This window comes from Macaca thibetana, chromosome 11 (assembly GCF_024542745.1).
Source record: "Macaca thibetana thibetana isolate TM-01 chromosome 11, ASM2454274v1, whole genome shotgun sequence".
Lineage (NCBI taxonomy): Eukaryota > Metazoa > Chordata > Mammalia > Primates > Cercopithecidae > Macaca > Macaca thibetana.
Window position 1 is genome coordinate 102,767,770 of NC_065588.1, and position 12,690 is coordinate 102,780,459.

The following is a 12,690-nucleotide window of genomic DNA, read 5'->3' on the forward strand; positions in this document are numbered from 1 at the left end:
CAGATTGGGGGATGGGATCTTAGGGTTTCAGTTCCCCTTCCCCGCCCTTTCCCCCTCAAGCTCGCCTCGCTCCCCCACGCGTGTCTGTGGATCCGCGTGTAAGGGGTCAAGACATATCCCCGCCCGCATTCCCAGGGCCACCACCAGAAATCTAACCCAGGACCAAAATGGGGGGTGGGGGCGCAAGAGAAGGAAGGGAGTGGGGCCCCACTCGTGGTAGCGCAGGCGACTCCCCAGGCTCCAGGAGTTCCCCGCGGCTCCCCACCCCCCGCTCCCCTCCCCGCCTGCCTGCGCTACGCGGGGCCCGATGGCGGGGAAGGGCCGGGAGGGGGAGGGGGCCACATCTAAGCCAATTTTGATTTCGCCTATAATGAGTGCCGGGCGAAGGCTGGAGAAGGCCTCTGGAACTTTAAATAAGAAAAACGTTGCTAATGCTATAATAGAAGGGGGAAGTCGGAGGGCTGGGATTGCGTCGCTCTGAGCCCCCCTTTTCGGAGGCGGCTTTTCTTATTCAAAACAGGCCCACAATGGGCTTCACAGTGCGCCTCGCCACGGCCCCATCTGACGAGCGGCCATTCATCAGGCCGGCTGGCCTATCAATGACATTGCTCCCATCGGGGCTCCTATAAAATGATGCTTTTTCCCATGAAACATCCGCAAACATTTTGACGGGTTTGGCTTTGCCCGGCTGGATTACTGAGTGTCCCCTCGCTCGCTCGCTTTTTCTCTCTCCCCCTTCACCGAGCTCGCTCCCTTCTCACCCTCTCTCTCCTCTTTTCTTCTTTCTCTTTTCTTTCCTCTTCTTTTTCTTTTCTTTTCCTTTCCTTCTTTATCCTTGTGCCCCCTCACACTCTGCGTCTCTCTCTCTCCCCTTCTCCCTCCCTCACTCCCTTCCTCCCTGGGCATCTCTAGCACAGGGGATCCCCAAACATCAGGACTTTTGGGGGGCGCCTGTGCTGTCCATGGGAAGAGCATGCATTGTGGGTTACTGGAGGAACCCGACATGGATTCCACAGGTTAGTGCTACTGATGGGGGGTTGGGGGGATACATTGGGAGGGAAGGAGAAGGGAGAGGGGGAACTTTAGAAAGAAGTTGGGAAAAGTTCAGACGGGTCAACTTGACAGTGGAACCCCAAGGAATAACGGAGAGCTTGCAGAAGTTTTCAATTGGAGGCGATGTGTGTAAGTGGATGAGTGGAAGTATGTGTATAAGCGTGTGATTGTGTACGTGTGTGTGTTCGTGCGCGCGCGCGAAGGAGCGCGCTTTCGCTTGCCCTGGACACAAAGTTACGTAAAGATGCGCTGGCTCGCGGCGAGCTCGAGGTGCCACTTGCAGAAACTTTGCCAGCCGACCGCCCCCTCCCGGGCCCGGTCCTCCTCCGGTATGGGGGCCTCGGAATAGCGGTGCGCTCGGGTTCTGGCGGCCAGGGCCGGGAAGCCGAGCGGAACGCCCCGAGGCAGGGGAGGGTGACTGCTTCGCGCTGCGCCTGGGAGGTGGGGACCGAAGCTCCGGCTGGTAGAGACGCGCAGCTGGAGGGAGTGGCGGCGGCGAACCCGGTGGTCCTGGGGAATCCACAGAAACGGGAGGTGGGAGTCCTGGGCTGTGGGGGCGGGCTTTTAGCTTTTCTGCCAGGAAGGGGCACCCAACGCCGGGCTCCACTCGGGGGCTGTGACCTTGCTGGAGGGAGGGCAGGACGCAGAATAGCTCGCTAAACTCGGCGTTGGGGTCTGCAAACTGCTCTGCAGTTCAAGAGTTGCTGGGCGTCAGGTTTTGGGGGCGCCGCGGTCCTTAACAACGAAAAAGGGATGCCAAGGAATCTTTCACAACAAAAATGCCCGGTATCTCGGTTCTTCCTCCAGTAGTTTTCGCCACCTCCCACTCCTAGCACCTTTGAAGAACCGTCACACTTCTAGATCTGTTACGCTTCCTAAGTCCCATGCAGGTGGAAGTTCTCTTACAGTTCACCCACCCCCCCAGGCTCATTCTTGCAACCAAGCTATTCTCATTTTGGCCCCGCTGCAGCCTCAGGGTTTCTTGGGGTGATGAGGTCAGGGAGAAGCAGAAATAGGGCAGTGGACGCAGCCTGGGCCGTGGCGAGGTTTGAGAGAATGCCTGCACGCATACGCTGCTGGGCATTGCAGCGCGGAGCAACAAGTGCCTTCCAGCCCCGGCCGTCCCCTAAGCATGCACGTCCCTTCCTTGAGCAAATAAATGCCGCACGAATGTCTCCCCAACTCCACCCCTAGGCAGGCTGGATATGGAAGTGGGGTGGAGGCTGGGATCATGGGGCATTGCCCCAGAAGGTCTTTCCTCAGTCCCTGCAGAAATATTTAAGGCCTCTCCAGGTTTCCGCTGCAGCCCTGGTGGCCCGGACACCGGGCTGCTCTTGCCAGGGGGGATATTCGGTGTTTTAGGGTAGTTGTCGATCTCTGATTCCTAGAGTCAAGGCCCTCCCTGATTGCTCTCCTCTGGGTGGGTGTGAGCCCCCAGGGAGTGGGGAAAGGCTAAGCCCCGAAGTTCTCCTTCCTATACCCGATGACAAACGAAGGCAAGGAGAAGAGTCGCCTGCCCGCGTGCGCCTCCGGACACAGTGGGCCCCGCTGAGGTCTCTGCTGGCGGTAAAGCGGGAGCCCAGAGAAGGAAAAGCGCCTTTTCCACCATTTTTTCATCTCAAGCGCTGCGCCTTCACCACCTCCTGAGAACCCTAACATTAAAAATGCATATCCTTAACAAAATTAAACTCATGTCTGCAGAGTTTGTGGCCAAGTATTTTCGAGCGCCCCACGCAGGGACATAGGGTCTGCCTACATCGCAAACCTGCAGAGTGGCCCAGCTGGGGTTTTTAGCTGCCTCCTCCACCTGACCAGGGCCCCTCGGTACTTCTGGGGAGGACTGTGGGGCTGTGGATACGTGGTGTTTTCTGTTCTGGATGCAACTGGTGGTCGTGGGAGCACCGGGTCCTCTTCACCTCAACTGCAAACACTCCAAAGAGGTTCTGAAACAGAAATCCTTTCCCCATCCACCTCTCCCCCTTTTGTATACCCGAGACATCCCTAGGTCACCACCCTGAACGCAAAATCAAAAGTTTTGGTACACGACAGTGTGAAGAAATGACAAGAGGCGCACCAGGTGACATTTCACTCGGACTTGCAAAACCGACGACGACAAGGGAAGTGCAGCTTGGCGCGGTCCAGTCCAGAAGCCTTCCCTCACCTCCCTTCCAGAGAATTTAATCCAATTAGCTTTTCTTCTGAGTTTCCCTTGTTATGTAAAGGTCCTTTCTCCTTGGCTTGCAGAGACGGGCGCTCCACGGAGCAGTTCAATTCTGCTCCTTTTGTATAAGATCGCGCGCGATCAGAACCAGGATATTGCTGTTATTATTTCATTCCGAAAGGACTGGAACAACCGACTCACAGCAAGTGCTGGGGCGAAGTAGGAAACGTCCAGGATAAGAGAGGCGGGCGAGCTGGGCCACTGTCCCTTGCTCTTAAAAGGAAAATCCCCGCGAAGTGCCTCGGGCCCGGGAGAACAGTTTTGCAGGGGCCAGAGCTCTAGTGGCCTGCTTTGGGGCCACTTCAGCATGACCTGCGGAAACGCGCCCCTTTGTTTCGCACACCGAGCCAGTAATATATTCCTCGAGTTTCCCCAAAATACTCGACAAGTGTGGAGCTAAGACAATGGCCCCGTCGGGGGAAGCTGGACAGCCGGCGCGCGCCTCCTGGGCCCTAGGCTCTCTCGCGGCCGAGCGGGACAAGGCAAAGCCCCAGGCTGCGGTGCGCCGCGGTGCTCCTGCAGGAGGCAAAGGCGACAGGCGCGCGCAGGGGCAGTCGAAGCACCTTCTGGCCGGTGCGCGGTTTGCAGTAAGCGCAGGCGCGCGTTCTGCTCGGCCCACGCTACAGCCCCACGCCGCGCAAAAGTGGGTGCTGAGCCCCGCGTGGCCTGCCCTCCCCACGCGGGCCACCGGCAGCTGTGTGTTTGTGTCCGCCGGGTCCAATCTGGGCTTCTCTGCCTGGGAGATCGTTGCTCAGTTACTCAAGTTATCCGGAAATTCCAGAACGATGGGGGAAAGTGGGTAGAATTTTAGACCACCGAGAACTTGTGCAAAGTGGGCCGGGCCGGCTCGGTCGCCTACGCAACAGACGGATCATTTCTTTTAAAACGGGATGGCGCGTTAGAGAGGGCCACTGCCAAGCTGGAGCTGGAAACTTCTGCCTCCATCCACTTTCCGCTTCCATCTCCAGAACCCAGAGCTGAGGCGGCCAAAGTACTCCTGGAGCCGGATTTGAGTTCCCCGGGTCGCATCAGTAGGAGGGCACGCTAGTCTACAGGCCCCCAGCTCAGCACAAATTCTGTCTAAAATTCTACCACCAAATTAATTATATGCCTTTGTGGGCCCGGTGTAGGGATGTCCAGTGGCCTTGGCGCCATGCCCACAAGGCAAAGTGCATCCTGGAGGGAACAGAGCCCGAGTCTCCTCCATTCTAGATGCCCAGGCACAGCCCTGGGGAAGGAGCCACTGTCTGCGGGCTTGGGAAAGCAAGGAGCCGGAGGTCCGAGCCTTGCTCCGGTGCCCAAACCAGGCAGTCTCGCCCTCCCTGGGCGTGTGTGTGTGCGTGTGTGTGTGCATGCGCGCGGGCGAACGGGGCATGTGCGCCCCCAATTCTGCCACCTGCTAAGCGCGGGCGTCTGGATTTGTCAGCGGGGTCAAGTGAGAGCCACACGGTACCAGGGTTCCGGGTCCCCGAGGCTGCAACCCTTGATGGCGCAGACGCTGCACGCAGGCTGGGCCCTCGGAGTCCCGGATTCAGCACGCGACTCCGTGCGGCAGCCTGGGACAGCGCGCTTTCCTACCCGGCCTGCAGGTCCCAGAGACTCGGAAAAGTTTGCAGGGGCCGCCCAGTGCCTCGGGCCTGGGATTTCCAAAGCCGCGCCCGCCCTCCTCCCCAGCGCGTCACCATGGAGACTGCTGGAAGTTTGTGGTAGAAAACAGACCTGGCGCAAAGCAAAATATTATGAGTGCAGTTGGGGTGACTTCAGGGGCGCCGGGGGACCGGAGGGCAGGAGCGGGAGCCAGAGGCAGAGGCTGACAACAAAGGGCCCAGTGCGAGGAAGAGAGAGGAGTTTGCACGGGCCCTACCCGCCGCTGTGTGAGTGCTGGACCATCCTGCTTCCCAGAGGCGCCGAAGTCTAATTTCTCTCCAGCAGCTATACCTTTTCTCAGCCCGCCTTGGAGCCCATGCTCCCTCCCTTCCTCTCCGGATTCTCTTCCAGCCTCCCCCCTCACCCGTCCCGAGGTTAGGCGCCAGCTGGGCAGTGCGCCCGCCTCCCTAAGAGCCACAGGCTCACCAACGTGAAAGGTTCTGGCTTTTCTTCCCCACGACCCGTGGGTCGCCCAGGGTGAGTTTCTCACCCCCTATCTCAAACCCGATCTGAAAGGGTGATGGGTTAGAATAAGGCGGGAACAGAACGAGAAGAGAAGGGAGTGTCTGGCCAGAAATCTTGGGAGTGGGAATGGGTAAAGAGGAGATTCTGATTCCCACCCCCCACCCCCACCCCCACTTTTTACAGTAAGAAAGGCGCTAGGTCGTGATTCCAACTCAGCCACTTGTAATGTGACTTTAGGTTAATCTTCTAGCCTTTCCAAGATTATTTTTAATTGCCTGTAAAATGAAGGGTTAGACAGCTCACAGGCTGGGATTCTCTGACAACGTAGACATTTCCCTCTATTCCTTTGACTTTACTGTAGAATCCAGGAAGCAATATATGGGCTGGTTACCACTATCTGAACTATGACCCACTGCACAATTAGTTAATTTCTCCTCGAACTAATAATACACTATTTTTTGCAAGTCATTTAGGATTTTAAGAGTCAAGAACCATGAACAACTCTTTTAAAAGGCCCAGATGTCCTTTCTCATTGCCCACCTGCAGTGCATTTCTTAATTGTTTGGCCAACTCCCTCCATCCCCAAAGGATTTACTAAAAGACACTAGACTTTATGGGGCTGTATCCAGTGCCAATTTAGGGAACACTGAAATGCTTCTAGATGATGAAGCCAGCATCACAGACCCTCACATATGTTAGACAGGAATGCACATTGGTCAATGTGCTAAAATGCAGCCATCAAAGGAAAATCACTCTACCCTCCACTGCTCAAGGTTTTGGGAAGACGTCTCGTCTCACGCCGAGGCACCCCTCCTGATGACAATCTGGGCAAAGGAGCCCTTCTTCTTTCCCTGAGATTCCATTGCCTCATTTGCAAAAAAATGGATTGGATGTAAAAGTTGATATGGTCTGTTGGGTTGGCGCAAAAGTAATTGCAGGTTTTGCCATTGTGGCAAAATGTGCCACAGTGGTAAAACCCGCAATTACTTTTGCATCAACCTAATGAAATTCTACCTCTCAATGATATGCCTATGTCATGTTTGTCTTCTCACATCTATGTGAAATCTTCTGGGTGCTTTGTTTATAGAGTAGTTTTACTGACATTGAGCCTCCCAAGCACTCCATGAGCATGGCATTACTGTGAAGCATAGGGTTTTTCTTTCATTTCCAACATTTTAAGACTGATTTTTAAGCCAAGTTGGTCTGTTTGCCTCAGCGTCTTTTGCAAAAAGGCTGAGAAGATATAAAATGATGACATCACAAGCTGGGATGCCAGACACTCAGGTTTCCACTTCACAGGTCCCTGAGAGCCCACCCTATATGTTCTGCAGGTCACTTGGGAAACTCTTCAGCTGCTCCTCTGATGACCCTAAGGCTCTGCAGGATGGAGACGGTGGGAGAAACCCCCAATGTTGTTTTTACCTCTTCCGCTCTATTTTAGATATTTGCAATTTTATTAAGGTTTAGGGGAGAGAGAATGAACTTGAAGAGTTTATTTGGAGGTATCAGGTAAAAGTGAAATTTTATAAAAAGAAGAAAACAAAGAGGCTACTTTGGGTTTTATTCAGTCTCACTTCCTGACTACCTGCTGGGTGGCAGACCCTGAAGTTGAACAAGGTCGCAGTCCCTACTGTCAAGGACTTCAGAATGCATTTAATAAGAGAAGGTATGGACACACTGCGAGTGGTGAGCACTACAAGGAACATAAAAGTTGAGTCATTTTGGAGCCTAGAGGAAAGGATGCTCTCTCTTGCTGAGTACCTACCATGTATCAGCTCTGTAACAGGCACTTTTTCACACATTAGCCAATGAAGCCCTATCACAACTCTGCATAGTCTCTTTTTAGGCTGAAGGAGGGTCTGAAACCTGCCTGAGGTCACAACTGGTACATGGCAGAACTAGATTGGAGAGCAGACTAGGGAACACTCATGCCTTCTCCCCACCCAGGCCATATCACCTAGACACTGCTGTCATGATATATCAGTGTTTAGTTATGACAATGGCTTTAGGTGGATTTGAATCCCACTTGGTGAGAAGGGAAACAGGTGGATGAGAGTGGAGAATCAGAATGTTGTCTTCCCTGGGCTCCAGAAAAAAACCCCTCTGAAGGAATCCTGTGACTCTGCCTTTGAGGAGGATTTTAAATGGTGGCAGCAATGGGAGGCAGTGTATCACAGCAGTTGAGTAGAGATTTGGGTCACAGACAAATCTTGGCTTTCTTCATTCATGTGTTCATTCATTCATCCAAGAAGACTATGTGTCTCCTATGTGCCCAGCATTCTGCTAGATACTGGGCTTAACAAAAATGTCATCTTTGCTTCTCTAGAGCATAAGTCCCAGACCCACAAATAAGTAAACACAAAAATAGATAATTTCAGTAAGTGATTAGCAATATGAAGGGGGGAAGAAAAACCTATCTGGTGGCATGGTGATGGGGTTGCTGCCTTCAGAGGGTGGCTCTGCCACATAAAGCTGCGAGCATTTGGTCTGGAAGCTTAACGTTGCTGAGCTTCAATTTTCTTATGGGATTGATAAAACCAGCTGATAGAGCTGTAGTGAACATGAAATATGAAAGTGGTAATAGTTAACATACGTTCGATACTTACTACGTCTTCACTTTGCTGAGCATTTTAAGTACATTATCTGTGTAATGCTCACAACAATCCCATTAAGAAGAAACTGTTATTATTAAGAAGAAACTGTTATTATTTACAGTTTAAATAGAAAAACCAACAAGTTAAAGGAAAAATTGAAACTAGAAACGGACATGTTAAATAAGTTTCTGAGCCCCAGGAAGCTGGGATGGCAAGCTATACCTCCATTGCTTGGGAAGCTTGATCACTCTTATTGTGTGCTCCTAACTTTCCTGAGGCAGGATGCAAGTAGGAGACCTAGCTTTCCATTTGTATTTTAAAAAGCAAATGTTTTAAAAACACTGTGACAGAGAAAGGATATCCAATGGCCAGGCGCTGTGGCTTATGCCTATCATCCCTGCACTTTGGGAGGTGAGGCAGGAGGATCACTTGAGGGCAAGAGTTGGAGACCAGGCTGGGCAACATAGCGACACTCTATCTCTACAAGAAATTTCAAAAATTAGACGGGCATGGTGGTGCATGCCTGTAGTCCCAGCTACTCAGGAGGCTGAGATGGGAGGATCACTTGAGCCCAGGAGTTTAAGGCTGTAGTGAGCTCTGATCACACCACCGCACTTCAGCCTAGGTGAGAGTGAGACTCTGTGTCAAAGAAAAAAACAAAAAAGAAAGGAAGGAAGGAAAAGAAAAAAAAAAAGAAAAGAAAAAAGAAAAAGAAAAAAAAGAAAGCCTATCCAAGAGATGAGTAAGTGGCAGAACCAGGATTCGAGTGGAGGGCCCACAGCCCAGCCTGGCTGGCTCTTAGATCTACACTCTTAGTCATGAAGCTGTATTGACTATCTCTTCCTTTTTTTTTTTTTCCATTAGGGAGAGGGTGGCAGTGGGAGGAATGCCCAATAACACACATAGCATTTTAGCAAAAGACTTGCTATTTTCTCCCTATATAAAAATGTTAAAAGTCTTTTTGGTTTTTTTTGTGACAGAGTCTTGCACTGTCACCCGGGCTGGAGTGCAATGGCTCAATCTCGGCTCACTGCAACCTCTGCCTCCCAGGTTCAAGCAATTCTCCTGCCTCAGCCCCCTGAGTAGCTGAGATTACAGGTGCCCGCCACCGCGCTGGCTGATTTTTTGTATTTTTAGTAGAGACGGGGTTTCACTGTGTTGGCCAGGCTGGTCTCGAACTCCTGACCTCGTGATCCACCTGCCTCAGCTTCCCAAAGTGCTGGGATTACAGGCGTGAGCCACCACATCCAGCTAAAATAATCTTTTGAACTGTAAGGGCAAAATTTATAATTGTTGTTGACAAAAATAGGGACGTAAGTAAATCATTCATACCTTTACTACACATATGAAACGTACTTTCATCTTTTTTTGGATTCACTCAGACTTTGGCTAATATTTGCTTTGTCTCTGAGAAAGTCAAGGCTTCATTCATGCAACAGGAAGAATAATAGAATGAGGCAAAAACAATTAAGTAATATGATAATATATGGAGCCTTTAGGTAACTTAATATATTGCATCTAGAAGTCATTCACAGATATGTGTTAAAATATGGCTTCAGGGGTATATAGTGTGACTTAGTGAAAAGAACATGAGCTTTGCCATCAGACAAGGTTCAAAACCTGTATCAGTTACATTCTTGCTGTGTGATCCAGAGCAAATTATCTTACTTCTCTAAGCCTCAGTTTCCTTCTTTGTGAAAATGTCTACTCACTACCTTCTAGGATGGTTATGAAAATTCAGTAAGATTGTACATGTTAAGTATTTGATTTAATGCCTGAATCCTAAAAGTTGCTCAGTAAATGGCAGATATTATTATTATTATTAACAATAATTATCTGGGCTTCCTACACTTTATTCTAGGTGCCTAGTTGGGAAAGGGGATAAGAATACCAAAAAAAAAAAAAAAATGTAGACTGTTTTAGAATACCTAGATGTGCTTGTACTATGTAGATACAACCCCAGTTTTAATGTTTCGATAAGTCTTTTTTTTCTGAAGGGTTTAGACCAAAAGACTAATTTTATTTTTATTTTTCCACCTTCCCCACGAAGAAGGCATTTTGTGTGCCCCTGTTTGCCATTATTTCATCCTTGTGTTTTCCAGTCTGTTAAAGGAAGTGGAAAATGTGTCTTTGTCGAGGCAACACCTGTGGGCTTGAATTTAAATCCTGGAAGAGAGATCTATGGCGTACTCAGAGGTGACATATGTTGCACAACCCTGATAGAGGCCCCTCCACAACTCCTGATGCCCTTCCAGTTCTGGAATGTGATGGCCCACATTTTTCATACCTCTTCCTCTTGCCTTCCCCCGACCCCAGCCCCCTCAACCACCCAACCCTCTTATGTTTGCAGGCATCACTGTTTTAAGGATTAAACCATTTTCACACTTGGTTTTCAGGAAGTATAAAACTCAGTTTCAAGTGAGCCATACTCGGGAACTCGTTTTAGCAGGATGCTTAGAGAGTTTGGTTCTTTTGCCTTTCTTGCATTTATATATATATTTTTAATGTAAGGATAAAACATCCATTTGTTCTGTTTTTGTCTTTATAATTTGATGTTTACTAACATTGCAGTTTTTGAGTTCTTGAAATGTTTACCAGAGGGAAAGAGATCATAAAAAGCAGAAAAGAATGAAATGCAGCCGTATTATTTTCAGTTGAATTGAGTCCAAACTGAGGCAACTAGGGCTGGATTGACCTGTGCCGGGAGATTACGGGGTTTATGTGTGTCATATCCCACCCTCAAGGCAGGAATACTTCAAAAGATGTATACAGTTTCCACTTTTCTGGTTGGTTATTCTTCCATAAAATATAAAAACATCATTCTGCCTCCGAGCAATCAATAATTATCAGTAGAGAGGTGAACATGGACACGTTTGATTTGTGTTTTTGCAGTTGCTTTGTTTTCATTTAAAAGAACAATGAGAAAGCCTTTGAAAAGGCTGCCACCCGGTGAAGGTTAGTTAGCACTTTGTGTCCTGTGTGTTTTCCGGCTACCCAGTAATTGTGCTAAAGACCGGTGGTTAGACACAACCTAAGTGAGACTGCTGAATGTAGCAGATATTTATTTAATCCGAATGGAAATTTACCACTTCATAAGCACTGATGTCCTGAATCCATCATGTTGGAGAAAATACAGTATCAGTCAATGCAAGCAAACTAGTCTTTGAACTAAATTTTGAATGGACATTTGGATAATCTAATGAGTGATTAGTGATTGACAATTACACCTCCACGCCAGCATCTAATTTTTGAGACACAAATGCATTTTGTGAATAAAGTGACGTCAGTGCCTTTGTTTTGAATCTTGGCCATCAAATCATCGCAAGTTACATTACACTTTTGAAGAAAGAAGTGTTTCTTGGAATGTTGTGATTATAGAATTTATAATTTTTATTTATTTTTTATTTTTTATTTTTTTATTTTTTTATTTTTTATTTTATTTTTTTATTTTTTATTTTTGAGACGGAGTCTCGCTCTGCCGCCCAGGCTGGAGTGCAGTGGCCGGATCTCAGCTCACTGCAGGCTCCGCCTCCCGGGTTCACGCAATTCTCCTGCCTCAGCCTCCCCAGTAGCTGGGACTACAGGCGCCCGCCACCTCGCCCGGCTAGTTTTTTGTATTTTTTTAGTAGAGACGGGGTTTCACCGTGTCAGCCAGGATGGTCTCGATCTCCTGACCTCGTAATCCGCCCGCCTCGGCCTCCCAAAGTGCTGGGATTACAGGCTTGAGCCACCGCGCCCGGCCAGAATTTATAATTTTTAAAAGTGAGCATGAGAGACTTTTTTGAGTTCTGTGTTATCTTTTTCTGAATGTGATTAGTCCAAGTTTGGGGTGTCCATACATGGAACATATTTATAATTTGTATACTGAATCTAAATGCTCATGAATAAGTCAAGTTTCTATTGAAGTTATTAGGATTTTATAAAGTTCTAGAATTGGGTCCATGGCATAAACTCAAACCCATGGTGGAACTGATGGATTATTCTCAACATTTTGCCAAGTTTTCTTCCTGGTGTTCACTTCCACTGCTGATAATAAGTCTAGGGTGAGGGAAGAAATGGGGTGTCTTTATAAAGTTATTTGTCTCCCCAAAAAGCAAATCAACACATTTTGTTTCATCCTTAAATGGCTACTAACCGGGCTAAAATTTCTTTTACTTTTATTTCTTTTACTCAGTGACTCCTTTTTCAAAAGCAAAATAATTTCTCCACCAAGCGTTATTGGACATCACAGAAAATAAGTCTGGCTTAGAAAGTTCTGGGAGTTTACAAGGAAGAAAGATTCCAGAGGGCTTGAGGCCCTCAGTTAAAACATTAAAACGTATAAGCATTCGAGAGAAGATTTCTAAAGCGTCGAGCCGTTGTTGTGAGAAAGGCTTTGGTCTCCGTGAACTTTTATTTTCAACTCAGTGGGCAGAGTTTTTAGGTTTCTGTGGTTTGGGTAGGGGACCTTTTCAGAAATGCCAGGCTTTTAGAAAAAACAGAGCTTTTCTTCTAATCAAGGCTGCGTTTTAAAGTTTGAAAACTTTGGTGTGATGACAAGAATAAATTATTTCTCTGCTACGCTGGGGTTTCCTCTGGGTGCCCAGGCTGCGGGGCATTCTCGCCTCGGCTACCTCACAAGGCACAGCTGCGGAGGCGCTGGGAGTGGGAGTGCGGTCCGTCCAGACCTCGCCCCACATGTACTGGGCAGCCTCGCACCGAGGCGGGCCG

The 12,690-nt window shown here is 48.9% G+C and overlaps 1 protein-coding gene across 1 annotated transcript in view; it reads left to right on the forward strand.

Moving 5' to 3' along the window:
- Positions 1 to 514: 514 nt before the first annotated feature.
- RFX4 (regulatory factor X4) overlaps positions 515 to 12,690 on the forward strand; it is a 178,058-nt gene continuing 165,882 nt past the window's right edge. Inside the window, exon 1 of the mRNA XM_050748635.1 lies at positions 515 to 1,016. Coding sequence (XP_050604592.1) covers positions 974 to 1,016 — 43 coding nt within the window. The 5' untranslated portion in view covers positions 515 to 973. The remainder of the gene's footprint in view (positions 1,017 to 12,690) is intronic.